At 43.7% G+C, this 27,867-nt stretch overlaps 1 protein-coding gene across 6 annotated transcripts; it reads right to left on the bottom strand.

Annotated features, from left to right (window-relative positions):
• Positions 1–100: 100 nt before the first annotated feature.
• Positions 101–27,867, bottom strand: LOC135679060 (putative serine/threonine-protein kinase). Of its 6 annotated transcripts, XM_065192451.1 has the most exons (8): positions 27,558–27,867; positions 27,381–27,422; positions 26,433–26,586; positions 24,347–24,462; positions 2,416–2,626; positions 2,074–2,314; positions 1,060–1,210; positions 101–605 (listed from the first exon to the last, which is right to left on the bottom strand). In XM_065192451.1, exons 3-8 carry the CDS (start codon positions 26,503–26,505, stop codon positions 231–233), a joined length of 1,167 nt encoding a protein of 388 aa, XP_065048523.1. In that variant the 5' UTR covers positions 26,506–26,586; positions 27,381–27,422; positions 27,558–27,867; the 3' UTR covers positions 101–230. The 6 variants fall into 6 exon arrangements, with proteins under 6 accessions (XP_065048523.1, XP_065048521.1, XP_065048526.1 ...); XM_065192449.1 differs by lacking the exon at positions 27,381–27,422; XM_065192454.1 differs by lacking the exon at positions 27,381–27,422 and having other exon boundaries at positions 26,436–26,586.

Below are 27,867 nucleotides of genomic sequence, written 5' to 3'. Positions count from 1 at the left end.
GGAAATTACAAAGCCAGTTTATTACCCGTTTGTTGGTGATAAGCATCAATTGTTGGATAAACACAACCAACACACTGGTTTTGTTGATATATCCACGCACTGTAATAACAACAACCATAAAAGAAGAAATGGATGCTAATGTAAGTAAACTCATGAAAACAGTTTATTACATAACGACTGCATTAACGACCGATGCTACGTTGTTAATTAATATATGTGCAAGCAAAGTTTCACCTTGGAATCATTTGGGTTAAGAAAGAAGGATTTGATGGGGATGCAACGGCAGTGGCAGTGGCAGTGGCAGTGGCACTGCTAGTTGATTCATTAAATTGTGTATTGCTGGAATTTGTTGCTTTCGGAACTCTGTTGTTCTTGAATAAGAAGGAGCCTCCAACAACACCTGGAGGGGTCAATTCCTTCTCATTTAGTTTCATGGGCTTCGACAGCATCTCAACAACCTGTGGCATGGAGGGTCTCCGTCCGGCAGACGCTTGCGTGCAGAAGAGTCCTACTTTGAGAAACCTCAAGACTTGTTCTTCTGGATATTCTTGCAGCGCTGGATCTATCACTTCTTTAATCCTCCCCTCCACAAAAAGCTGCCAGGTCTGTGCATGCACGGTACACAAATTATATGATATGCAAAGACTAAAGAGAATCCAGGGCACTAGCAAATTGCTTTATCAGGGGAAGAAACAACGACTAAAGTCGGGGGAAAGAAAAAAAACATATTACAAATAATCTACCTTAATAATAATCTCATGAAGCAGGTATTATACGATTATACAGACACCCACCATCCACATGCATTTGGATACATATGCCACATGTGCATATGAATGGGTTGAAAATTCCATGAACTATATATGTATGTTGTAATGCTCCACTTACACCAACCAATAAAATTGAACACGAACAGAATGTAAGAAACAACAACAGCGCTATAGGTAAAACAGAATTTTAGGAAGACAATTAGTCTAAGCTATAAAAGCAAGAAATCACATATAAATTAACAAATAAATAAAGAGTACTTAGGACTTGGAATATGATTGACTGACTCACCCATTCCAAGAGAGATTGGCCTAATCCTGACCAGTATGTCTTCGAACTACTTCTGCTACTAATTATTTCGATTACAAGAACCCCAAAACTATATACATCAGCCTTCTTAGTTAACTGGCCCTGCATGGCGTACTCAGGTGCCAAATAACCACTGCATCAAACATTACGTCCATAAGTAATAAGGAGAAAACAAATATATATTGTTCAAGGCATGATTTCAGTGTTTTGTGAGTTGTAACATTCATTTTTTATTTGATGTTACTTTTTCTCTAATCTCAAGGTAATGGAAGCAGGAACATATATTGCCCAAATGTACCAACCACATTAGTTACCAACACCAGTAAAAGAATGATCCATTAGTCATCCTCATCAAGATGATAACCTACAGCTCTAAATCCTCTCCAGAAGGTAGACTAAGCATGATAAAAACACGTAATAGTCCAAGTTTGCCAAATTCAATTTTTAAAAGAACAATTTGTTAGAAAACATGTTTCTGAAAATACTCCATTAGGATGATAATACTTGATTCAGACTTACCTACCAATGACTTTCACCGATATGGAAACTGTTTAAGGGGATCAAATAAATGTATTTCTTCCCTTGAATAATTGGGACATAAGGGATTCTTCTTATTGCTGTTCTGAAGGACATAAGACCTCACTGCAAAAACCAAATGGTCTGACAAAATATGATAAGCTAAATTTTTATGGTCACTGCTCCAAAACTTTCATGATCTTATAATTTGATCAACTGGTACAATTTAATTATGGGGCAATATATGTCCATAGAGTATCTACTTGTCAAACTAAACAAATTTCCATGCCGATTCTACAGGTGAGTTTCATTGTGAAAGCATTAACACGGGAACTAAGCTCTCCTTGTTAAGTTTTTAATTTATCACATCCTCCAAATTTTTATATTCCAGTTATCAACCACCTCATCTTTTATACTTAAACATCATCTTATTTTAACAAAAAGAAGAAGAAAAAAAAATCCAGATTAGATATGACTTACGTTGTTCCAGCTACACGTGTGCTGATGTGAGTAACATTATCAGGAAAAAGCTTTGCCAAACCAAAATCTCCAATTTTTGGTGCAAAATCACTGTCAAGGAGAATATTGCTAGCTTTGATGTCTCTGTGTACGATCGGAGGTTCGAGCTCTTCGTGAAGATAAGCAAGACCTTTGGCAGTGCCTATACAAACAGCAGATCTAATCTTCCAATTCAGCTTGCTAGTATCATCAATATTCAAACCTACAAGGTAAAGAAATCATAAAATGATGAAAAAAAAAAAAAGATTAAGCGAGGTGCTTTTGTTGATACATCATTTTTTAAACTTTATGAAGGTTACCTACCTAGCAAAGCACGATCAAGACTACTGTTTTCCATATACTCGTACACTAAAATGCGACTGCTACCTTGGGCACAGCAACCTATCAGCTCAACAAGGTTTGGATGCCTAACATTTGCTATGGCATCAATCTCAGTCAAGAATTCGTTAACTCCTTGCTTGGATTCTGCAGATAGTACCTTCACTGCAATTGCTACTCTATTTCTAAGAGTCCCCTGTCACAGAATAATGACATCAAAAGAAAAGCAAACAAATGAGCCTGGTGCTCTACGTAAATTGCTGTCATACAAAATGATAAATGCTTTAGTTTTGAAGCACAAATAATATGAATTGAACAATCAAAATGGACCTCAGAGAAAACAAATATAATTCATATAGGGAAATGTTGCAAAATTCTCATTATGCTTGGGATCTTGCGCATCCAATTGGGAGTCGGGAAAAGTTCAGCTAATGTATATGCTACCTAATATAGAATCATAGATAGCCACCTTCGATTGCTAAATCAGCCAGATCATTTCTAATCGGAACTTGAGTAATCTTCTTGAAGTAAAAAAACCCAAATCTAATGACTGAGGCTCTAGGTTTAGTGTTTTTTTTTTTTCAGTGTGGCAGCAGAATAACCACTTCAAATTAACCAGCAAGTTTACTAAGAGCATTCATTTTGTTTCTTTATAAGAGCATAATCAGGTCAGTATAGAATTTACTTTTAACGTAAATCCAAATTCAGAGTTCTCATACAACTCACTTTTTCACACAATGCTTCTTTAGTTTAGCTAATTAGCTGATAACTCAAAAGTGATAAATTAATCTAAGAACCTTTTTTGTTTTGTTAACCACCGAATTAAATAACTCATGCAGAAACTTGGTCATCACGAAGCTCTATTTATAATCAAGTATTAAAGATATAGTATAGTACTCATGGCTGAAGGATCATCTAGATTAGTTAGGCTTCTATCGGGTTGGCTGAGTTTATTTCAATAATTCTTGATAACAGACAGATTTCTTGCAGAAGATTTTTCCAATTATAAATAGACACCATATGACACTAATTGAAGTGTGCTTTTCTTTATCTTTACTATTTCATTCTTCATTCTATCATGATATTAGAGCCGTGTGAAGAGCGATGCTTTGCCCCTGCTTCCGACCAGCGACCACCACAACTGCATCCCGTCCCACCGCAGAAAACCTAAGTTCATTAACGTCATAGCTATCTCCGGAACCATCAGCATCCTCTGCTCCAGTCAGTCCTACACCAGCAACTCTGCCAATCAGATCACCTCCAAGAACACCACCACCTGATACATCGCCGGCAACTCTGCCATCTGCTCCAATCGCTCGCCGCTCACCCGCAGGATCCTGTTCTCCTCCACCTCTATCTTCAACTCCTCCTTCAACCCTACAGAACACAACACAACGGTCCTTCAGAGATCCACCTTCTTAGCCTCTCCTTGCTGCTCCCTTGAAGCTTCTCCTTGTTGCCGCCGACGATACTCACCACCCGAGGGCCCCTGATCTTTTCCGGTGCCAGCTTCGGAAGCGCCACCGTTAGCACACCGTCCTCCAGCTTGACGCTCACGGAGTCAAGATCGGCGTTGTCCGGCAACCGAAACTGGCGCTAGAACTTGCCGTAGGAGTACTCCACTAGTGATTCGCTGCTGGCCGCCCCTTTTCGATACATTGCAACTCCATTCAACTAGAGAACCATTCAAACAGTGCCCACACTCTGGTGGTGAACAGAACCTCTTCCCCACGCTCTTTTCTTCCCTCTACACCGCAACAGCATCACTGCCACGCTGCCAAGGGCAGCCTCTGCACCGCAACAGCACCAAGGTGAGTGCAGCTCCACTGCGTCCTGCTCGACCATCTTCGCCTCGACGAGCAGCATCCGGAACCATTTCCATGCCACTTGCTGCCCATCACTGCATCGCTGCTATGCAAAGTACAACAGTGATCTTCGGCGACGAAGCACGCACTTCACCGCCCAGATTTCCAACTGCAGAACTGATGCACAGAGATCTGCAGCTTTACGTAATATTGCACAGAGCTAAACTCCTCCTTTAACGAAGACCTCATTTGTCAACAACCCACCTCAGGCGATCATTGTCGTCGCTGATCATTGTCGTCGCTGCAAACTTCCACTTTGCTCCCACATATTGGTACATATCTTTCATATGTCCTCTTCATCTACCTCTAATACTCTAGTTACTGTTCCTACAGGAACCATAGTACTTTTCCACGTACATGCCTTATCTCCATAAATGCAACAACCCTCATCCCCTTCAAATTATCCAAAGGTGGCAACTATGCATCCTGACGTGCTCAATTCTCTAATCTCCAATTTGTCTATGATCTTCTAGGCTATGTCGATGGCTCTCTTCGTTATCCACCAGCGATGCTCAACATCCCAGGAGCACACAGTCCAGTACCAAATCCGGACCACAAACTATGGTTACGCCAAGATCATCTCATCCTCCAAGTAATTCAAGCCTCGATCGCTGGATCCTTCGCCCCACTCATATCTTCGCGTGACACTACTGTCGAAGCCTGGTGCAAGTTGCAAACCACCTTGGCAAATCGTTCACGCACTCGCATGCTTCGTCTCCTATCTAGTCTTATGAAAACAAAACAAGAGGGAAGTACTGTTATCGATTATCTACACAACATAAAGATTATCATTGATAACTTGGCCTTGATAGGTCATTCTCTCAGTGATGAAGAAGTCATTGTCCATATCCTCAACGGCCTAGGAGACGAGTACAAGGAATTGGCAGCAACAATACGAGCATGTGACTCACTAGTGTCATTCAAAGAACTCTACGACAAGCTGACTAACTTTGAGATATATCTAAAGCGCGAGGACAAATTACCAGGACCATCCATCACAGCTCAAGTCAGTAAAAAATCTACGAGGAGGGGCAATCAATATAACAAGACTATCAATAAAGGTTTGACCAATATGCCTCCTGAACCTATGAGCTCCAAACAAACCATCCCTCATCCACATCACCAACATTCCAATCACAACAACCAAGGTGGCTACTTCAATCATCAATAGTCCTAGCGCCCTCACCACACAAACCAACAAAGAGTTGTTTGTCAACTATGTGATAAAGTCGGTCACTCTGCAAAGGTCTATCGATCTTGACCCAAACTTCCTACTCAATCATATTGGCCTCAAGCAAATCTCACAACTACTTCAAACACTAGTGATCATAATTGGATTGTGGACTCTGGCACATCCCATCACATCACCTCTGATCTACAGAACTTGTACATCCACAACAACTATAGTGGAAATAATGACATCATCATCGATGACGGTAAAGGAATTCCTATTACTCATACTGGTTCCACAATGCTTACTTCACCTACCACAAATTTTACACTCGATGATGTTTTGTGTGCACCTCACTTTAAATGAAATCTCATTTCTGTTTCTCAATTTTGCAAACAAAATAATACCTCAATTGAATTTTTCCTAACTCTTTTCTTATCAAGGATTTGAGCACGGGGGCATCCTTGATCCGAGGCCAGAGTAAGGACAATGTTTATGAATGGCCGTCAGTTCCACAAATAAAACAACCCACTGTTTACTCTTTAATTACAGCTCCAATTAATGTGTGGCATCGTCGTCCCGGTCATCCCTCACTCTCTATCCAAAATAAATTACTTTCTCATTATTTTCTTCATACTCTTAAAAATAATAGCATTATCATTCATTGTGATACTTGTCTCTACTAGTCATAGGTGCCCAGCAAGCCAATCACGTGAGTGATGACACGTGTGACTTATACAGAATCTTTTTGCTTATTATATTTTGGCATATATCACTTTATAACTATTGCATATATGCATATATATATTGTGATGTCCTTGGATTTGTGCAATGGAAATCGGATCGTGATGAGATCACGATAATGAGATCGATTCACCTTTAAACACATATCCTAAATAATCCCGGTCATAGGTTACTCGAGAGGGACATTGTGATAACCGGACAGACTGGTGTGCTATATACCCGTCCATATGATGGATGCAGCAGGTCTCATAGCTGCTCGTGTAGGGACACTAGGGATACAGTACAAGTGCTCATTGGAGAATGAGTTCACTAATTGATCCGCTTACGGAATGCTGGATGGTTGATGATGCCTTATTGTCAGACAGCGATTCCGTAGTCCTAGTGGTGTATCTGGTCCTTAGACTTGAGACACCAAGGATGTCCTGTATGAGTGCTCTACTCTTTGATACTAGACTTATAGGTTTGGCTATCCCAGATCTAGTATAGCTGGTCATTGGGAGTGGTAGTCGACCTTACGAGGGCTATTGAGTGTCGATAGAGGATCATCCACTCTCGACGTCATGAGAGGAATATCCCATGTGTTCTTGCTCAGACAAATCCCTGGCCAGGGTCATTCGGGTTGAGAGAGAAAGGTTTCTCCGGGAGAATCCGATTAGAGCGAGACTCGAATAGAAACCGTATGGGTCTGACAACACCATGCTCGATATACGGTCTTTGGGATATTAGATAGATGAGGGACTATAGGTACACAGTAACTGAGGACAGACAGGTCCAATGGATTGGATTCCCCTGTATTGTCTGGGGACTATGGCATAGTGGCCTAGTACGTCCGTAGTCAATGAGTCGAGTGAATTATTACAGAGATAATAATTCACTAAGTTAGAAGGAGTTCTGACATGTATGACTCACGGCCAGCTCGATATTGGGCCTAGAGGGTCACACACATATGGTAGGCATTGCGATGAGTAAAGGTTCGGATATGAGATATCCGACGGAACCCTTGTCTTATTGGATGCAGATCCAATATCCACTTGACAGGGGACCTCTATAAATAGGAGAGATTCAGAGCCTCATAGGCTAGAGCCTTTGCTTGCCTCTCCTATTCTCCTCCCACTCTCCACCTCAGAGCAGGCCTGGAGTTTTAAGGAGCGTCGTCGCAGCCCTGTTGTGTGGATCATCGCTAGAGAGGAGGACGCTTGACCTCCTTCACCCTCTCCTAAAGATCTGCAAGGAAATAGGGATATACGATCTCCCTAGGTAACACAATCTACTATATACGTAATTTTTCAGTTTCGTGGATTTTGCGCACCAATATTCGTACGACGACGAACATCTCTTTGGGAATCGGGGATTTTGTTTTCTTGTTCTTCCACTGCGCATGTGATGTCGCCCCCAAGATTTCCCAACAGTGGTATCAGAGCCAAGTTGTTCTTGCGAATGATTGGTTTTGAACTACGTGTTGTCACGACCTTAGCTGGAATTGCCTAAGGCGTGAGGCACCCATGCGGCCAAAGACGCGAACTTAGCTTGCGTTGCCTAAGTCGCGAGTTACCCTTGTGGCAAAGACGCGAACTTAGCTTGCGTTGCCTAAGTCGCGCTTCGCCCTTGCGATATTGCTCCGTAAGGATCAGCCCACTTTGTAACCTCTCGTAGGTCCCGAAGGACCTGTAAAAGAGAAAGAGAGTTAGTTCGAAAGAACGAGCAACAGACAAATCCCGAAGTCTTGCGAAAAGGGAAGCTTTACAAGCAATTCGACGAACACCTTGTGTGCACAAGAGAAAAGAGGGAGAGGGAGAAAAACAAGGCTTCCAAGGATGAACGAACAGCTGCAAGCCCACAAACAGCCGCTCACCTGGTCCCGGGCGCGAAGACAAGTTCCCGTAAAGGTCACATGCGTATTTGCGAAAGAGATCTCAACGCCCGGTATATAACCGAAGCCCCATCCAGCCCTGTGCCACCCGGGGGGTTCCTGGGGTCTGAGATGGCTGACGTTTTGGTAAGCGGAGGCAGTTCTCCGCTACCCTCCCGCGACACACGAAAACGGAGTTGTTTTGGGCTGTTTTGGGGCTGTTTTGCTCGGTTCGGTGAGCGGTCGTTTTGCAACGCTGCAGCTTGTTCAAACTTACATATTTACAAGCAAAATGACCCAAAACCAAGGGAAAACGTGCTGTCAAGCAGCTGTACATGCAGGTGTGAGCGACGAACGGTTCGTTGAACGGAGTTGTTGCGGGTGCGCGACGACCGTTCGTGACATTCTCCCCCACTTAAACTGTCAACGCCCTCGTCGACGCTTGTTGGTAGTTATTGATGACTTCTTCTTCATGTCGCAGGGCGTCTTCGGGCTCCCAACTGGCTTCAGTTCGGGGAAGCTTTCGCCACTTCACCAAGTACTCTGTTTGCTCAGCTCCGTTGGGTAGCTTTATCTTGCGATCCACCAGAATGGTTTCCACTCGCTTTTCGTAGGAGGCTGTGATGAGAGGTAGCCGAGTTGGAACACTTCGGGAAGCATCTTGCGGATCCGAGTGGTAGGCTTTTAGGTTGCTGGCGTGAAGGACGTTGTGAATTTTGAACCACGCCGGCAGCTGCAACTTGTAAGAGACGTTGCCTACCCTGCTGATAATTGGGAAGGGTCCTTTATACTTGCGCACCAATCCTTTGTGGACTCTGTTCCTAAAGAATTGGAGTGATGTTGGTTGGAGCTTTACCAACACCAAATCGCCAACTTTGAACTCTTGCGGTCGCCTTCCCAAGTTTGCCCACTTCTTCATCCTTTTTGCCGCCTTCTCCAAGTAAGCCCGCGCAATATCGGCATTTCGATGCCACTCCTTTGCGAAATGATAGGTTGATGGACTACTCCCAGTATACTCAATTGCCATGGTGTGCGGAGTCGACGGTTGTTGTCCTGTGATAATCTCGAAGGGGCTCTTGTTGGATGCAGAGCTCCGCTGCAAGTTGTAGGAGAATTGGGCAATGTCCAACAGCTTCACCCAATCTCGTTGATTGGCACTCACGTAGTGCCGAAGATATTGCTCCAAGAGCGAATTTATTCTTTCAGTCTGGCCATCCGTCTGGGGATGGAGGCTTGTAGAGAAGTATAACTTTGACCCCAACAATTTGAACAACTAGGTCCAAAATCGTCCCAGGAACCGAGCGTCTCGAACGCTAATGATATTGTGCGAGACTCCCCAATACTTCACTACATTCTTCATCATCAGCTTGGTCGCCTCCTCTGCTGAACAGTGTAGGGGAGCAGCAATGAAAGTTGCATACTTTGAAAACCGATCGACCACCACGAGTATCGATCCGAGTCCCCCTACAGGTGGCAAGCTTGATATGAAGTCCAAGGAAATGCTCTCCCACGGCCTTTCTGGTACGGGCAACGACTCCAAAAGTCCCACCGGCTTCCGTTGCTCCACCTTGTCTTGTTGGCAAGTAAGGCATGTTCGAACATATTCTTCCACATCAATCCCCATTTTCGGCCAGTAGAAGGCCCTCTCCACGAGAGCCAATGTTCTGTGAATGCTTGGGTGTCCAGCCCAAAGGGAATCGTGACACTCTTTTAAGAGCTCACGCCTTAAATTGTCTACTTGGGGAACATAAACCCTATTCCCTTTTGTGTAAGCAAGTCCCTCCTGGACTCAAAATCGTCGTTCCTTGCCTTCTTTGATGAGCTACATCAGGATAACTGCTTGGGGATCACTATACAGCCCATCCCTGATTCGGGAAAGAAAGTTGGAGTGCAACTGACTTGCTTGGCCTCTGCCCTCTAGTTGTATGGCATTCACACTTTCCACCTTCCGACTTAGTGCATCGGCCACGACGTTCGCCTTCCCGGGCTTGTACTCCATTGCCATATCGAATTCAGCCAGGAAGTCCTGCCATCGCGCCTGCTTTGGGGAGAGCTTCTTTTGAGTTTGGAAATAGCTCAGGGCGATGTTGTCTGTCCTCAGCACAAATCGCGACCCGAGGAGGTAGTGTCGCCAACTCGTAGACAGTGGATCACTGTTGTCATCTCCTTCTCATGCACTTGATACCGCCGCTCTGTCTTATTGAGTTTGTGGCTCTCGTAGGCCACCGGATGACCCTCCTGCATGAGTACTCCCCCAATAGCGAAGTTCGAAGCATCTGTATGGACTTCAAAGGACTCTCCATAATTCGGCAATTTGAGCATCGGTTCTTCCAGAACAGTAGCCTTCAGATCTTGGAATGCTATCTCACATTTGTCCGACCACTTCCAAGGCTGCTCCTTCTTCAGCAACTCCGTCAGTGGGGTTGCCCGCTTCGAATATCCCGCTATGAAGCGTCGATAGTAATTGATGAAACCAAGGAAGGATCTTAACTCTGGCACCTTCTTTGGAGTTCGCCATTCCGCAACTGCTTGCACCTTCGACTTATCCATCCGAATGGAGCCATCACCGATTCGATGCCCCAAGAATAAGATCTCAGTTTGAGCAAAGTAGTATTTCTCCCTTTTCACGAACAAAGTGTTCTCCCTGAGAACCTTGAAAATCATCCGAAGGTGCTTGACGTGCTCCTCGAGCGTTTGGTTGTAGACGACGATATCATCCAGGTAGACGACCACGAACTTATCCAAATACTCCTTGAATAGCTGGTTCATGAGAGTACAGAATGTGGCCGTAGCGTTGGTTAAGCCGAAAGGCATCACCAAGAACTCAAACGCTCCATACCTGGTCACACAGGTAGTCTTCGCTTCGTCGCCTTCAGCAATGCGCACCTACCAATACCCCGACCGAAGGTCGAGTTTTGAGAAATACTTAGCTTTGCCCAATTGGTCGAACAAGTCCGCGATGAGCGGGATGGGATACTTGTTCTTCACTGTTACTTTGTTGAGGGCTCGGTAGTCGACGCATAATCGGAGGCTCCCATCTTGTTTCTTCTGGAAGAGAACTGGAGCTCCGAAAGGTGCTTTAGAGCTGCGGATGAGACCACCGCTTAGCAGTTCACCTAACTGCTTCCTGAGTTCTGCCAACTCTGGTGGGGGCATGCGGTAGGGTGGTCTCGCTGGAGGTTTCACTCCTGGCTCCAGCTCAATACTGTGGTCCACGCCTCTGCGTGGTGGAAGATTCTTCGGCAACTCGGGTGGCATAACATCTTTAAACTCTTTTAGGATGTTCGCCACCACAGCAGGTTCTTGAATGGCCTCCTCGTTGAGTGGCTCTAGCTTCATAGTAGCCACGAATGTCAACTCGCCTTTTCGCACCCCTTTCTTCAATTGTAATGCCGAAATGTGTTGGGGCTCCTTAGTTCCTCTCCGAGAGACGGGAACCACGCAGGGGTCATCGCCTCCCATCATACATAGGGAGTTCAAGAACGGCATCGGCACCAACTTTGTTGCATGCATAAACTCCATTCTGAGAATCACTTGGAAGTCGTCCAATAGCACGGCCATCATGTTGGTGTTTCCGCTCCAAGTCCCGATTTTGATAGGAACACCCTTCGCCAACCCGGAGATTCGCCTGGCCTCCGAGTTCACCGCCTTCATTCGGCTTGGGCTCTTCTCCAAGGTCAACCCAAGTCGCTGTGCTTCACGATTGGCTATGAAGTTGTGGGTAGCGCCCATATCCACCATTGCACAGGTCGTTTGGCCATTTAGCTTGATGTCCACATACATCAGCTCACTACTTCCTGCTTTTTGTGCCTTCGTCTTCATGTTCTCCCCCACTTGACCCCGCATAGCATTCAACAAATGCATTGCTCCCATTCGGGGTCCTTGCGACTCCTCGTCGTCGCTGCTGGATTCTGAACTGCTCGAACTAAGAGCAACAGCTTTGCCCTTGTCCGTCAGGGAGGGTGGATGGAAGCCGTCAAAGCATTGAGTGCCTGTTTCTATGGGCACTCCCTTACCATGTGCGGTCCTCCGCACAAGAAGCATCCTCCAGGTTTTGAGGCCTTGCCTTTTGGGTTCGGCCCTTTGTGAGAGCTCTTCTTCTTTTGTTCGCCCCCGAGCTCCTTCCCTCGAGAATGTTTTGGAGGGCGATTGCCTGAAGATTGTTTCCTTCTCGCTGGGTCTTCAGAGGAAACAAAGTCGGTGAGCCTTTCTGCAGCAGCAATTGCCCCCACCACATCGGTAACATTCCTTCGATTTAGCTCTTGTTGAGCCCATGGTTTCAAACCATCGAGGAAGCTGAACAACTTGTCCTTCTCGGACATGTCCTGTATGTCCAGCATTAGTGCAGAAAACTGTTTCACATAGTCTCGGATGGTGGTGCTTTGGCGGAGTTGTCTCAACTTCCTTCTTGCGACGAACTCTGTGTTCTCCGGTAGGAACTAAGTTCTTAACTCTCACTTCAAGTCCTCCCATGTGTCGACTCGACACCGACCTTGTTGGATCTCTTCCCAACGAGTTCGCCACCAAAGTTTCGCATCTCCGTTCAAATACATTGTTGCTATAGAAACTTTGGTATCTTCAGAGTCGGGCCTCGTAGCTCGGAAGTATTGCTCCATGTCGAACAGAAAGTTCTCGAGCTCCTTGGCATCTCTGGCCCCTCCATATCCATGAGGCTCAGGTGCCCTCAAATTTTGTGGCAGTGCAACGCGGGTGTTGCCTCCTCCCGCATTTAGTGTTCTTGTGAGCATGGCCACCTTTGCAGTGAGTTCCACCACAACATCCTGTAAGTGTTGCACGGAGTCTTTGGTGTCATCAGACAGTTGGTCGACTAGGGTCTCGACCTTGTCGATCCTGGACTCTGCTTCCTCTTGCGAGCTCTCTACCCCAACAAGTCTTTGTTGGCCATGGTAGAGTTCCTCCATGCTCGCTTCCAGAACATCCAGACGGGTTTCCGCCATCGTGAGTCTCTCCTTATGACTCTTTTTCCAAGTTAGCGCACCAGATTGCGCTTCCTCTGCTCGCGGAGAGTGGCCAACTTCTCGCTCATCCTGTTCGCTACCGCGCTCCTCTTGAGCGGTTCCAACAGCATGAGAGCGAGTGTGCACATGCAGCCCACCTGCGGCTGCTTGGGGCAAGGGTCCGGCTTGCCCCGTCTTGCTTGATTCGCCACTATGCTTTGCCATGGCGAAGTTGCGAAGTTCGTTCGCTGTTCGATCGAAGAGCTTGCCCGCTCTGATACCACAATGTCACGACCTTAGCTGGAATTGCCTAAGGCGTGAGGCACCCTTGCGGCCAAAGACGCGAACTTAGCTTGTGTTGCCTAAGTCGCGAGTTACCCTTGTGGCAAAGACGCGAACTTAGCTTGCGTTGCCTAAGTCGTGCTTCGCCCTTGCGATATTGCTCCGCAAGGATCAGCTCACTTTGTAACCTCTCGCAGGTCCCGAAGGACCTGTAAAAGAGAAAGAGAGTTAGTTCGAAAGAACGAGCAACGGACAAGTCCCGAAGTCTCGCGAAAAGGGAAGCTTTACAAGCAATTCGACGAACACCTTGTGTGCACAAGAGAAAATAGGGAGAGGGAGGAAAACAAGGCTTTCAAGGATGAACGAACAGCTGTAAGCCCACAAACAGCCGCTCACCTGGTCCCGGGCGCGAAGACAAGTTCCCGTAAAGGTCACGTGCGAACTTGCGAAAGAGATCTCAACGCCCGGTATATAACCGAAGCCCCATCCAGCCCTGTGCTACCCAGGGGGTTCCTGGGGTCTGAGATGGCTGACGTTTTGGTGAGCGGAGGCAGTTCTCCGCTACCCCCCGCGGCACGCGAAAACGGAGCTGTTTTGGGCTGTTTTGGGGTTGTTTTGCTCGGTTCGGTGAGCGGTCGCTTTGCAACGCTGCAGCTTGTTCGAACTTATATATTTACAAGCAAAATGACCCAAAACCAAGGGAAAATGTGCTGTCAAGCAGCTGTACATGCAGGTGTGAGCGACGAACGGTTTGTTGAACGGAGTTGTTGCGGGTGCGCGACGACCATTCTTGATAGTGTGTTGTGTTTAGGAAGAATTTTGACGTCAAAATTGTTAGACGCAAAAACAAGGAAGGGCAGCAGTTTCCCTCGATCTGCGTGCGTGCAATGCAGCCGAAGGCAAGCAGCACAGGGGCTGCGCCTACAGTAGCCGACCGGCGGCATGCTTGCAGCAGGCTTGCAGCCGGTGGGGCTGGCAGCCCGCGGATGCCCCACACGCGGTCGTTGCCGCACGACTCCGGCAAGCAGGGCTACAGGCAAGGCGGCGCAGGGGTGGCCGCCCGGCGGGGCACTGCACCCGCGGGCACAGCGCTCGTGGGGGCTGCTTCACCCGCAGGGCGCCAACCCACGGTAGCGCCCACCTACAGGGGCGGCGCCCCCGCGCCCCACCGCACAGGCTGCCGCCAGCAGGGTGACGACGGCGGTAGCAGCAAAGGGGAGTAGGGCATTAGGGTTTTCTGGGCAAAAGACAGTTTTACCCTTCGGAATTTGAGAAATTTTAGTTTCTGTCTTTTTGTCCAAATTACGAAAATACTTCTAGGAATTCAGAAATTCCCTACATGTCTCCGATTTCAGAAAATATTAATTAATTAAAAAGTTTAGTTGATTATTATTTTTTATCATTATTTAGTAGTCCTAAATAATGATGATTAATTATACATGTGATGTATGATGTATGGACGGATGATCATGGACCGTGTGATATGTGTACTTATGATTATTATTATTGGGGTTTGCGAGCCTCCATTATATTTTTCGTTTATTATTGGGCCTGCGTTTCTATGATTAAGTTGTAATCACATAAGGAGGCGTAGAGGGAGCGTGGATGCGATAGCGGGACCCACGAGATGGACGATCGCGATGCATGAAGATGCATCAAGATGTTAACGGAACCGACGAGGACGAGATGGACGATCACAAAGCATGGAGATGCACCGTTGCACACATAGATCTTGATGTGAGTGATTAGGCCTACTGGCTCGGGCCTAATCACATTAGGTTATGGTCCATGATCATCTGGTGTGATTGCTTATACACATACTAGATATGTATATATATTTACATGCGATGTAGATATATATAAAATATGTATATGTATGACATGTCATATTAGGAGACCAAATCATAGAAATATCTCTCTCGATAATATTAAGTCGATAAACGTGAGGCAATTAGATTGACCCACATGGCCTTCCATTATTATAAGTAGGAATCGATTCCCGGTGTAGGTTGAGTTGGTTGAGTCCCTCGAGACTCACCTATATCGCGATTCGCTATCTTGCTTACGACATAGATATGTCACCGGTGACCTGAGGACATGGTATGCTTGGTCGAGTCCCTTGAGGGTATATCATCAAATCAGACTCATCTTGTAACGAAGGTGTTGACTTAACCGAGCATCATAATTGGTCGAGTCCCTCGAGACCATGGTGATTCGGAGGTCGAACAGGACGAATCACAAGGAGTTGTGATCGGCAAGAGTTGCCTACCTTTTAGGCTTAGTGTGATTAGTCGAGTCCCTCGAGGTTACACTAAGACGCTGATTGGATCTTGATCCCCACTAGAAGTCTGCCGAAGACTTCCGTTTCACGTGCTGAGGGTGTCGCGTGACTCATTAGTAAAATAGTGGGAGCATATTAAGATAGAAGTTCATATCTTGATAGTTTATTTCTTGCAAAATCTGCATGTTATTCATTTCTGCTGCATCTTTATTTTCAGAAAATGTCACTTTCAAATCCCTTACGTGGCATACTTGATGTCAACCGCCTCACTGGTCCAAATTATACGGATTGGCTCCGTAACTTGAGAATTGTTCTCACGGCGGAGAAAATCGTGTACGTCCTTGATACAGTGATGCCTACGCCCAAAGAAGGGGCAAGCGAGGATGAGATCGCTCGCTACGTGAAGTACATTGATGACTCCACTCTTGCTCAGTGCTATATGTTGGGCTTTATGACTCTTGAGTTATAGAGACAACATGAAAAGATGGATGCCAGATCCATTCTCATACATGTCCGCAAATTGTTTGAGGAACAGGGAAGGACTCAGTGATATGAGATATCCAAGAGCCTCTTCCGCACTAGGATGACTGAGGGGACATCGGTTCAGAACCATGTCCTAAAGATGATTGAGTAGATAGAGAAACTCACAGGTCTGGGAATGGTCCTAGAGGATAACTTGTGTGTGGACATTGTGCTTCAGTCCCTACCAGATTCCTTTTCACAGTTCATAATGAATTTTAATATGAACAAGGTTGAGGTGACTCTCCTAGAGCTCCTCAATATGTTGAGGGAGGTAGAGAGTACTATTAAGAAAGAGAAGCCAGTTCTCTACGCTAGTGAGACCAGAAAGAAAAGGAAAACAGAAAGGTCCCTTAAGAAGGGAAAGGGCAAGGGCATACCAGGTAAAGCAAAGGTTGATAAGAAAGCAAAGGACAAAGGCCAGTGCTTCCACTATAGTAAAGATGGACACTGGAAGAGGAACTGCAAAGAGTACCTTGCAGAGAGGGCGAAATAGAAGCTTGGAGAAGCTTCAAGTACATTCATGATCAATCTCCAATTGTCAGAATTTTATGATAGTGCATTGGTATTGGATACCAGTATTGCTTATCACATCTATAATTTATTATAAATTCTAGCAAAGCCGAGGGGAGATTCGCGAGAGGAATATTGCATAAAGGTTTGTTTATGCTAGACACTACTCCACATATCATGAATGTAAGTGTGTCTAAGAGGAAACGAGATGAGGTGAACAGTGCATACCTATGCCATTGTAGGCTAGGTCACATCCATGAGGGAATGATTCAAAAGTTGCTAAATAATGGATATCTAGATCCATTCGACTATGAGTTATATGCAACTTGCGAGCCTTGCCTTCGTGGAAAACTGACCAACTCTCCATTTAGTAAAACTGGAGAGAGAGCCACTGAGCTGTTGGAACTCATACATAGGTGGACCCATGTCAACCAATGCCATTGGTGGTTACTCCTACTTCATTATCTTTACTGATGATTTCTCAAGGTATGGATATGTGTACTTAATGAAGTACAAGTCCGAGGCCTTTGAGAAATTCAGAGAGTATAAGAATGAGGTGGAGAACCAGACTAGAAAGAGTATCAAAACTCGTCGATCAGATCGAGGAGGTGAGTACTTAAGTACAGAGTTTACTCAATTCCTTAAGGACCATGGGATATTATCCCAATGGACACCTCCTTATACACCTCAGCTCAATGGTGTCTCTGAAAGGAGAAATCGTATGCTATTAGACATGGTACGGTCCATGATGAGTTTCGCTGACCTACCCATCTCATTCTGGGGATATGCCCTAGAAACTGCCCTAGAAACCGCAGCTTACCTTCTGAACAGAGTTTCAACTAAGTTGGTAATGTCTACACCATATGAGATATGGAAAGGGAAGAAGCATGATCTTAAGGTTGTTAAGATTTGGGGCTGCCCTGCCCACGTTAAAAGACACAACCCCAATAAGTTAGAATCAAGGACAGAGCGATGCAAATTTGTGGGATACCCCAAGGAAACTTGTGGGTATTATTTCTATCGTCTCAAGGACCAAAAGGTCTTTGTAGCTAAGAGAGCAGTGTTCCTTGAGAAGGAACACATTATTGGCGGAGATAGTAGGAGAATGATAGAGTTGAGCGAGGTTGGAGAACCAAGCTCAAGCACCACTCTACAGCCCGAGTCTGTTCAGGTACATAATACACAAGTTTCAACTTTACGTAGGTCTGATAGAGTATCCCATCCTCCTCAGAGATATGTGGGACATATTAGAGGAGAGGATGTTGAGGATTTTGATCCTCAGACCTACGAGGAGGCTATTATGAGTATAGACTCCGAGAAGTGGCAAGAAGCCATGAATTCTGAGATGGATTCTATGTACTCCAACAAGGTTTGGAACCTAGTTGATACACCCGAAGGTATTGTACCCATCGGTTGCAAGTGGATCTTTAAGAAAAAGATTGGAGTAGATAGAAAGGTAGAGACCTATAAAGCAAGGCTAGTGGCTAAGGGGTATCGTTAAAGGCAATGTGTTGACTACGACGAAACCTTCTCACCCGTAGCAATGCTAAAATCCATCAGAATTCTATTGGCTATTGCAGCACACTATGATTATGAGATCCGGCAAATGGATATGAAAACTGCATTCCTCAATGGGAACCTCGAGGAGGAGGTGTATATAATGCAACCTGAGGGATTCGTGTCCAAGAACTGCCTAGATAATGTGTGTAGGTTGCTTAGATCCATTTATGGACTAAAGCAAGCTTCCCGAAGTTGGAACATAAGATTTGATGAGGCAATCAAATCTTATGACTTCGTTAAGAATGAAGATGAGCCTTGTGTGTACAGGAAGGTAAGTGGGAGCGCTATCACCTTTTTGGTGTTATATGTGGATGACATCCTGATCATTGGGAATGACATAGGAATGCTATCCATAGTAAAGGCTTGGTTATCTAGACACTTCTCCATGAAGGACTTAGGGGAAGCATCCTATATCTTGGGGATTAGAATCTATAGAGATAGATCCAAGATGATGCTTGGCTTGTCCCAATCCAGGTACATAGAAACTATTGTCAAAAGGTTTGGCATGGAAAATTCCAAGAGAGGTCTCATACTGATGAGACATGGGATATCGCTTTCTACGAGTATGTCCCCAAAGACTATAGAAGAAAGGGCGAACATGGATATGATACCTTATACCTCAGCGATAGGGTCTATCATATATGTCATGCTATGTACTAGGCCTGATATAGCGCATGCTCTGAGTGTCACGAGCAAGTATCAGGCGGATCCAGGCTTGGAGCACTAGAAAGCAGTAAAGTGTATCCTTAAGTACTTGAGGACTAAGGATCTTTTACTAGTATATGGAGGTAGTAGCCTTAAGATTGAAGGCTACACAGACTCAAGTTTTCAATCTGATGTCGATGATAGCAAGTCGAATTCAGGGTATGTGTACACCTTGAATAGAGGAGCAGTATGCTGGAAGAGTTCCAAGCAAGCTACTATTGCTGACTTGACCACAGAGGTGGAGTACATTGCTGCATCAGATGCAGTAAAGGAGGGAGTCTGGGTGAAGAAGTTCATCATAGATTTGGGAGTCGTGCCGGGTAGCGAGGAGCCGATCTCCTTATATTACGATAACAACGGGGCGATTGCTCAAGCGAAGGAACCTAGGTCTCATAAAAAATCTAAGCATATTCTAAGGACGTTCCACCTTATCAGAGAGATCGTAACCCGAGGAGGTGTAGCAGTGGAAAGAGTTCCATCCGAAGATAACATTGCAGATCCACTGACAAAGCCATTGTCTTAGATTGTCTTTGAGCGTCACAAGGGTCTGATGGGGATCAGACACATAGGTGATTGGCTTTAGGTCAAGTGAGAGATTGCTAGTCATAGGTGCCCAGCAAGCCAATCACGTGAGTGATGGCACATGTGACTTATACAGAATCTTTTTGCTTATTATATTTTGGCATATATCACTTTATAACTATTGCATATATGTATATATATTGTGATGTCCTTGGATTTGTGAAATGGAAATCGGATCGTGATGAGATCACGATAATGAGATCGATTCACCTTTAAACACAGATCCTAAATAATCCCGGTCATAGGTTACTCGAGAGGGATATCGTGATAACTGGACAGACTGGTGTGTTGTATACCCGTCCATATGATGGATGCAGCTGGTCTCATAGTTGCTCGTGTAGGGACACTAGGGATACAATACAGGTGCTCATTGGAGAATGAGTTCATTGATTAATCCGCTTACGGAATGCTAGATGGTTGATGATGCCTTATTGTCAGACAGCGATTCCGTAGTCCTAGTGGTGTATCTGGTCCTTAGACTTGAGACACCAAGGATGTCCTGTATGAGTGCTCTACTCTTTGATACCAGACTTATAGGTTTGGCTGTCCCAGATCTAGTACAACTGGTCATTGGGAGTGGTAGTCGACCTTACGAGGGCTATTGAGTGTCGATAGAGGATCATCCACTCTCGGCGTCATGAGAGGAATATCCCATGTGTTCTTGCTCAGACAAATCACTGGCCAGGGTCATTCGGGTTGAGAGAGAAAGGTTTCTCCAGGAGAATCCGATTAGAGCGAGACTCGAGTAGAAACCGTATGGGTCTGACAACACCATGCTCGATATACGGTCTCTGGGATATTAGATGGATGAGGGACTATAGGTACACGATAACTGAGGACAGATAGGTCTAATGGATTGGATTCCCCTGTATCGTCTGGGGACTACGGCGTAGTGGCCTAGTACGTCCGTAGTCGATGAGTCGAGTGAATTATTACAGAGATAATAATTCACTAAGTTAGAAGGAGTTTTGACAAGTATGACTCACGGCCAGCTCGATATTGGGCCTAGAAGGTCACGCACATATGGTAGGCATTGCGATGAGTAGAGGTTCGGATATGAGATATCTGACGGAGCCCTTGTCTTATTGGATATAGATCCAATATCCACTAGGGGAGGATCCATTAGGGTTTGACAGGGGACCTCTATAAATAGGAGGGATTCAGAACCTCATAGGCTAGAGCCTTTGCTTGCCTCTCCTATTCTCCTCCCCCTCTCCACCTTAGAGCAGGCCTGGAGTTTTGAGGAGCGTCGTTGCAGCCCTGCTGTGTGGATCACCGCTAGAGAGGAGGACGCTTGACCTCCTTCACCCTCTCCTAAAGATCTACAAGGAAACATGGATATACAATCTCCCTAGGTAACACAATCTACTCTATACGCAGTTTTTCAGTTTCGCGGATTTTGCGCACCAATCTTCGCACGACGACGAACATCTCTTTGGGAATCGGGGATTTTGTTTTCTTGTTCTTCCGCTGCACATATGATGTTGCCCCCCAAGATTTCCCAATAGTCTCAATAATAAAAGTCATACTCCCTTTTGGTATTTCCTTCATATCATGTTCTAAACCATTTGAAATTATTTATACTAACGTTTGGGGCTATGCTCCCATCACTTATTTAGACAAGTTTATATTTTGTCATTTTTGTAGACTATTTTACTAAGTACACATGGATATACTCTCTCCGTCATAAATCAGAAGTTTCAATAATCTTCACCAACTTTAAAAAGTTGGTCGAAAACTTCGTTCAGTCTACAATTAAAACAGTTTACTCTGATAGCGGAGGTGAATATCAAGCCCTCACATCCTACCTCTCAACCTGTGGCATCCAACACCTTAAGTCACCTCCACAGACTCCTCAGCTAGTTGGCTCTACTGAATGCAAACATCGACATATCGTAGAAACTAGTCACACACTTCTACATCAAGCCTCCATGCCAGCAACATTTTGATTTGTAGCATTTCATACTGTCATCTACCTTATTAATCGTATGCTCACTCTAGTCCTCCAATATCAGTCACCATTTAAAAAACCATTTCCAAATCCCCAAACCTTCAAAAACTCGGAATATTTAGTTGTTTATGTTATCCATAGCTACGTCCTTATGCCTCATACAAGATAATATCAAGATCTAAGCCTTGCATTTTCATAGGATACTCTTTTGAACATAATGCCTTTCGATGCTACGAACCCAAAACTCAAAAAGTCTTTATTTCACATCATGTTATTTTTGTGGAGTCTACCTTTCCATTTCAAAACCATGAGTCTCTTATCATGCAAGCTACTCTAACAAATATACATCACTGGAATATACCATCGATCCCCTTAAATGAGTCTCTCACCACACCATCCAGTCCTTTTCCTAAAGATCACACTATTTTATTCTCCCGGTTCAACAGCTCCTTACTCCCTCCATTACTTCTCCTCTTCTTTCCTCACAAGTCTCACCTACTACTGAAGTAATATCCTCATAAACACAACAACCTTCTTTACCCTCTTTTGGACCTAGTGTCACTGATGTATCTCAGCCTACCCCGACCCGTGTCAATGCCTCTCCACCACCAATACTAGTAACACAACCTACAGCTCCTAGATATCTAATAACAACATGCTCAAAAAGTAGTATCTTTAAACCACGTCAGGCTCAAGCCCAAAAATCTCTACATTATCGTAAAGCCATGTGTAAAGAATATGATGCCCTACTCCATAACTCTACATGGACTCTTGTACATTTTCATCATACACAAAACATCATTGGGTGTAAATGGGTCTTTCGAATTAAGTGGAACTCAGACGGGTCCGTTACTAGATATAAAGCATGTTTAGTAGCCAAAGAGTTTCATCAACGACCTAGAGTTGACTTCACAAAGACTTTCAGTCCCGTAGTTAAACTCACAACAATTCGGCTTATTCTAAGTTTGGTCATCTCCAAAGGCTGGCACTTACGACAATTGAAAGTTAATAATGTCTGTTTATAGGGGACTATAACTAAAGATGTCTTTATGCAGCAACCCCCTGGCCTCGTTCACCACTAGTATTCGAGACATGTCTGCAAACTACAGAAAGTCATTTATGGACTCCGTCAAGCTTCAAGAGCTTGGTATACTGAACTTGGATCGTTTCTGATATCAACTGGCTTCATCAACTCCAAGTCTAATACCTATTTATTCTTATGACAACAAAATGGAAATACAATATATCTTCTAGTGTATGTAGATGATATTATTGTCATGGGCAATGATCCCTTGGAGATTCAGGCATTTCTAAAGCAATTGGCTGATTGATTCTTCCTCAAATATTTAGGACCCTTGAGTTCCTTTTTAGGATTGGAAGCAACATTTACATCCTCAAGTCTCCTCCTATCACAAAGAAAGTACATTCAAGACTTATTATCAAAGACAAATATGCAGGATGCAAAAAAGGTTGTAACTTCTCTCTCTACTAGTGAATCACTCAAATTATGTGATGACAGCCCTACTACGGACTCAACTCAATACCGACAAGTACTTGGCTCCTTACAGTACTTGGCTCTTACCCATCCAAATATCTCATTTGCAATCAATAAATTATCTCAAAACATGCACCAGCCTTCTACTATGCATTGGTCTGTGGTTAAACGAATTTTGTAGTATCTTAAAGGGATCCTCAATTATGGCCTCTTTCTCCGCAAACACACCCCACGTCATCTCAATGCCTTTGCTGATGTTGATTGGGCGGGAAACTTTGATGATAGAACCTCAACGTCAGGGTATGTTGTCTTTTTTGAGTCTAATCCAACCAGTTGGAGTTCTAAGAAGCAAAAGACAGCCACACGGTCTACAACTGAAGCTGAATATCGTGTCATCGCTATCGTTGCTGAACTCAATTGGGTTACAAATCTCCTCAAGGAACTCAACGTCAGCTCTACCCTTACTCCTATAATATATTGTGACAATGTTGGAGCTACCTACTTATGTGCCAATCCAGTGTTCCACTCACGCATGAAACACATTGTCATCAACTTTCACTTCGTACGAGATCAAGTTGTCGGACATCAACTTTATGTCTCTCATGTACATACGAATGATCAACTAGCAGACTCACTCACGAAGCCTCTAACCCGTAAACTATTTTTATTGCATCGATCCAAGATCGACATCCTTGACAGGAGCTCAATCTTGCGGGGGCATGATAACAGAGAGATTTTCTCAACTGCATAGCAGATGAGATTTCCCTAACTGCATGAGGAAATCTCGCTGCTCAGTTGAGAAAAATCCTTTCATTCACCGTGTATAAATAGACACTAATTGAAGTGCGCTTTTCTTTGCCTTTACAATTTCATTCTTGGTTCTATCAATTCTATCATTATGATAAGAGATCCTAATTTCATATAATTAAATATATTTTCCAGAAAATAGATGCTCAAAAGTGACAATGGTAAGCTCATTACAACAATAACACATAAAAGCCTGATAACCTTTACAGAAAGATGATTCTAGGTAGTATGCGTGCATGCTGGAAGGTTAAGAGGACCAGATTGCCTCCTAATATTGCATCCTAACATATTCAACATAGTTCTCAAAATCATATTCAACATACTCATCTTGAAAAATCTTATATGCTTATTAAATTCACTGTTGCTCCTCTTTTTTTCTTTTTTCTTTCAAATTTTATGTTTCCTCTAGGGTTTTTCTGTTTTTGTGTAGTTTTTAATATTTTTATTTTTAATTATTTTCTCATCCTATTCCGATCAGATCAAGCTGACCGTTCCAGATCAGTCATGCAAGATAGAGGAGAAAGTTGTGCACCTTATATATTTACATTAGAAAGCTGCATGTTCGATAGACAGAACAAGTACATTTCTCCGTCATAGTAATGATAAGCAAGAAGAATAAGATAATTATGTGCACCTTGTATACTGTTCCAAAACCACCCCGACCTATCTTATTGCTTTGATGAAAATTATCCGTTGCTGATCTCAGTTCATCATAGGAGATGAGCCTTACATTTTTGTCAGATGAAAACCCTGGATAGAGGAAGCAGAAGTCAATATCAGAATAAATATCGTGTGTTACCTATTCAAGTTTGCGATCAAATTTTTTCTAAACATTAAATGCACAAGAAGTTGCAAGTTCTAGTGTAAAAAGCTAAAACCCACTCCACTATGAGAATTACATAGGAGGAAGAAGATGTAACGATTTTCAAGAATATGTTACCGAGTTTTATTTTTTTCACCTGTGATTGAATAAGCTTTCAAAAACCGTTACCAAATTGATGTGACCCGTTTCTAAAGAAATGACTCACAGCCTCCAGTGCAGGGTGTCAAGTTGTGGAGTCGACTACAGGGAGTCGGCTTCTCTCAACTCGGCCTTGGCTTAGTGTAGCCAAGGGCCAGACCGGTGTCACCCAGCCCAAAGAGGCCGAGAAACTCACGATCAACTTGCATGGGAGAGAAGTTACTCTCCCTACACAACACTCTACACCACTTTCGAGGTGCATAGTCATGGGGAGAAGACGAGGAAGCCACCAGGCTGCCGGGTGTCTGTCTGGAAAGCTATCTTATGAAGTTAAGATTCTGCCGCTACCCAATGAAAACAATGCCTGACTGGAGAATCAGAGGAAGAGGAATCCATTCAGAGACATCTCAGGCAACCTCCTGTCTTCCAGGAAGTAAATCCACGATCTGTGATCCGTCCACCTCACCTCTTAATTCAGAGACATCTCACGCTCTGTTTTGGCGTCCAACTTCTGTACTTTTAAACTTACACATCAGATGCAACCTCAACCTCTGGCCTCAGGAGTAACAACGTAATTGCCTTCTTAGCCTCCATTTCTGAAGTTATAGCCTTTAATATTTGATTCCTCCACCTTTCCTCCTAGCACAGCCTATTCTTGCATCCACCTTAGCTACTTTGCACTACAACATCAATACAACAACTCGGTCCTAGAAAGGATAAACATGATTGCCTTCTAAGCCTTCATTTTTAAAATATTATTTTTAATATCTAACCATAAATTTTAAAGTTTCTCACTGCCCTCCATCTTTTTTCAGACTTTCTATCCTGCCCTAAGGTATCATCGCATACTTGTTAAGTACTCCAAGGTGATTCTTTAATTTTTTTTTAATAAAAACTAAGTGATGAAGATGAGATTTGTACCTACAATCTTTTACAATAGACTATCAAGATCTTTACTAAGTTAAATAACGTCTTTTGCATCCAAAAATTTAACATAGTTTATCATTAAGAGTGCCCTTTAGCTTAGCTACATGACTTGTCCTAGTAAAATATAATAATTAATCTTGAACTTGTGCAAATAAGAGCCTAGGTTGCACTTTCACCTTAATTCAGGTCAACTAGAAGATTGTTTGATTGACAGAGAAAATCTATTATTCCACCTGCTAATCTAATTTAAGCAACACATGCATTGCTCTGCCAGTGAAAAGTAACATCTTTTGAGAAAATTACCATTCAACTAATATGAAATCACATAAAAACATTACATGCAAGCAAAAAATGAGAAACATTTGTAATTTGCCTTGGGATAGACACAGAAAAGACATTCATATATAAAGAAAAAAGTCTGCGATAAAATCATATTACAAAAGAATCTTTTCATAGAACATGCTTCAGGTAAAGCATTAGCAATGAGATCAGCAAGTACAAAAGATTCATCTAAACACACCAAAGAATAACAGAGACCGAAGAAAAAATACATGTTTAACCACATTTAAATATTATAATACATATTAGTGACATGATTAAGGTAAGTCAACCTAAATAGTCACATGTAAGATAGTTGGCATGCAACAAGCATCAAACAGATCGAGAAGAAGTAAAATGACTATTACAATTATAAAAAGCTTTCTGAGAGAACAATAAACCATATTTAAACTACTCATTCCTGGGTATTGTGAACTTCCTTGAAACTTGAAAGCCGCCATCATACTAAGATAGAACAAAAGCAAAAACGTAGATGCTTTCAAATTTTTCTTACCACCTGTTTCTTGCTCAGAATGTTGATGATGTTTTCTTCTGGATAGTAGCGCGTTGAAACAGGAACAGACCATATCAATTTGTTTTGCAAATCGCAGCTATCAGATATTATATGTATGCTGCCTACAGTCTAACAGCAATGAAACGTTCGTTATCTGGAAAAAAAGAAAAAAAAAGAAAACAATTTTTTTTATATTTTTACATTGTCATTAAAATCTTTAAGACAAAAAAAAAAAAAAAAAAAAAAAAAAACTAATTCAGATTCAGCATAGCCTGACATGAAAATTAAAACAGAGGCTCCTTCCAGTGGCAAAGTGTAGGGAGTGGGTATGTAATCTTAGAATGATACAGATGCTCAACATCCTCCCCCACCCCTTCTTCCAGACAATTAAATTTATGGTACCTTCACCCAATATTCCACTGCCTCGCAATCTGTCATACACCACACTGGCATTAGTTGCATATAAGCTCCTCCACCCAACCGCCCAAATCTAATAACTTTTGCATTTACAACCCTCCATATGCTTGGTTGGTGAAACCCACTAGCTTTCCTAACTTGCAGCTAGCCAGCACCAATTCTTGAGTCCATCACTCTTCCTACCCAACCTTCTCGAGATAATCACACCAAATTAAAATTGAGTTCTTTGCCTGTAAGAGTAAGAGTTCTTCTAACAATAATATGTAGCCGCGAAAGGTAATAACAAAAGTTCCTAATCTTCTAAGCAACTCCATCTAACGATTGAGAGTTCATAACATGTGAATCCTCTGTGCGGTCAAACATGCTCGATATATTTACACACCACCTATACCGAAATTGCGAGAATTCAATTATCAGATCATTTAAAACAACTCTGAACTAAATGATAAACCAACATCCCCCGGGAAAGAATTAGGGTAAGATGTAATGAAAAAGGGAGCTGCTCAAGAAGCAAGAAGAGATCAAACCGACCAAATTGCAGCTCTGCTGCTCTAAACCACATTCCATGAACTCCTGGGGAATCCAGGACAGTGATTAATTACTCCATTACGGACAAAATGGCGAACAAGACAAGCATACCAAACAAGAACCAGAAGCGTACAACAAGAACAAAGAGGAAGCCATCAAAGAAGAGAGAAGAGATCGAACCTAACAGAATCCAGATCGTCTACCTCAAGCGACACCCCGATGAAGTTCTCGAAGACCTAGAACTCGTAAGCCGTCGAGGGGATGGACCATTCAAAGTAAAAGCAGGAAGACTTCGACCACCGAACGCGGAAACAGGATGGATGATCTCACTCCTTCTCTTCTTCCCGATCTCTTCAAGCAGATGTGAAATCGTCGGTCTCCAGCGAGGGAACGGTCGCGTCGACCGCGCTATCTTTCCGCCGTTCCAACACGGTTAGTGATCGATCGTTCGACGGAACCCCGCGACACGCCTGGTGACAACAGAGACGGC

The sequence above is a fragment of the Musa acuminata genome, chromosome BXJ1-7, assembly GCF_036884655.1.
Source record: "Musa acuminata AAA Group cultivar baxijiao chromosome BXJ1-7, Cavendish_Baxijiao_AAA, whole genome shotgun sequence".
NCBI classification, from domain to species: Eukaryota; Viridiplantae; Streptophyta; class Magnoliopsida; order Zingiberales; family Musaceae; genus Musa; species Musa acuminata.
This window is presented reverse-complemented; position numbering and strand designations above follow the sequence as displayed.

What these genes read in the sequence shown, in the direction of transcription:
- LOC135679060 (XM_065192451.1), bottom strand. Translation starts at nt 26,505, where the DNA reads ATGGTCTGTTCCTGTTTCAACGCGCTACTATCCAGAAGAAAACATCAT. An exon ending in GTTTTGGAACAGTATACAAG is followed by an intron (nt 2,627 to 24,346) that starts GTGCACATAATT and finishes ATTCTGTGACAG; the next exon opens with GGGACTCTTAGAAATAGAGT. An exon ending in GCCAATCTCTCTTGGAATGG is followed by an intron (nt 606 to 1,059) that starts GTGAGTCAGTCA and finishes GTGCATGCACAG; the next exon opens with ACCTGGCAGCTTTTTGTGGA.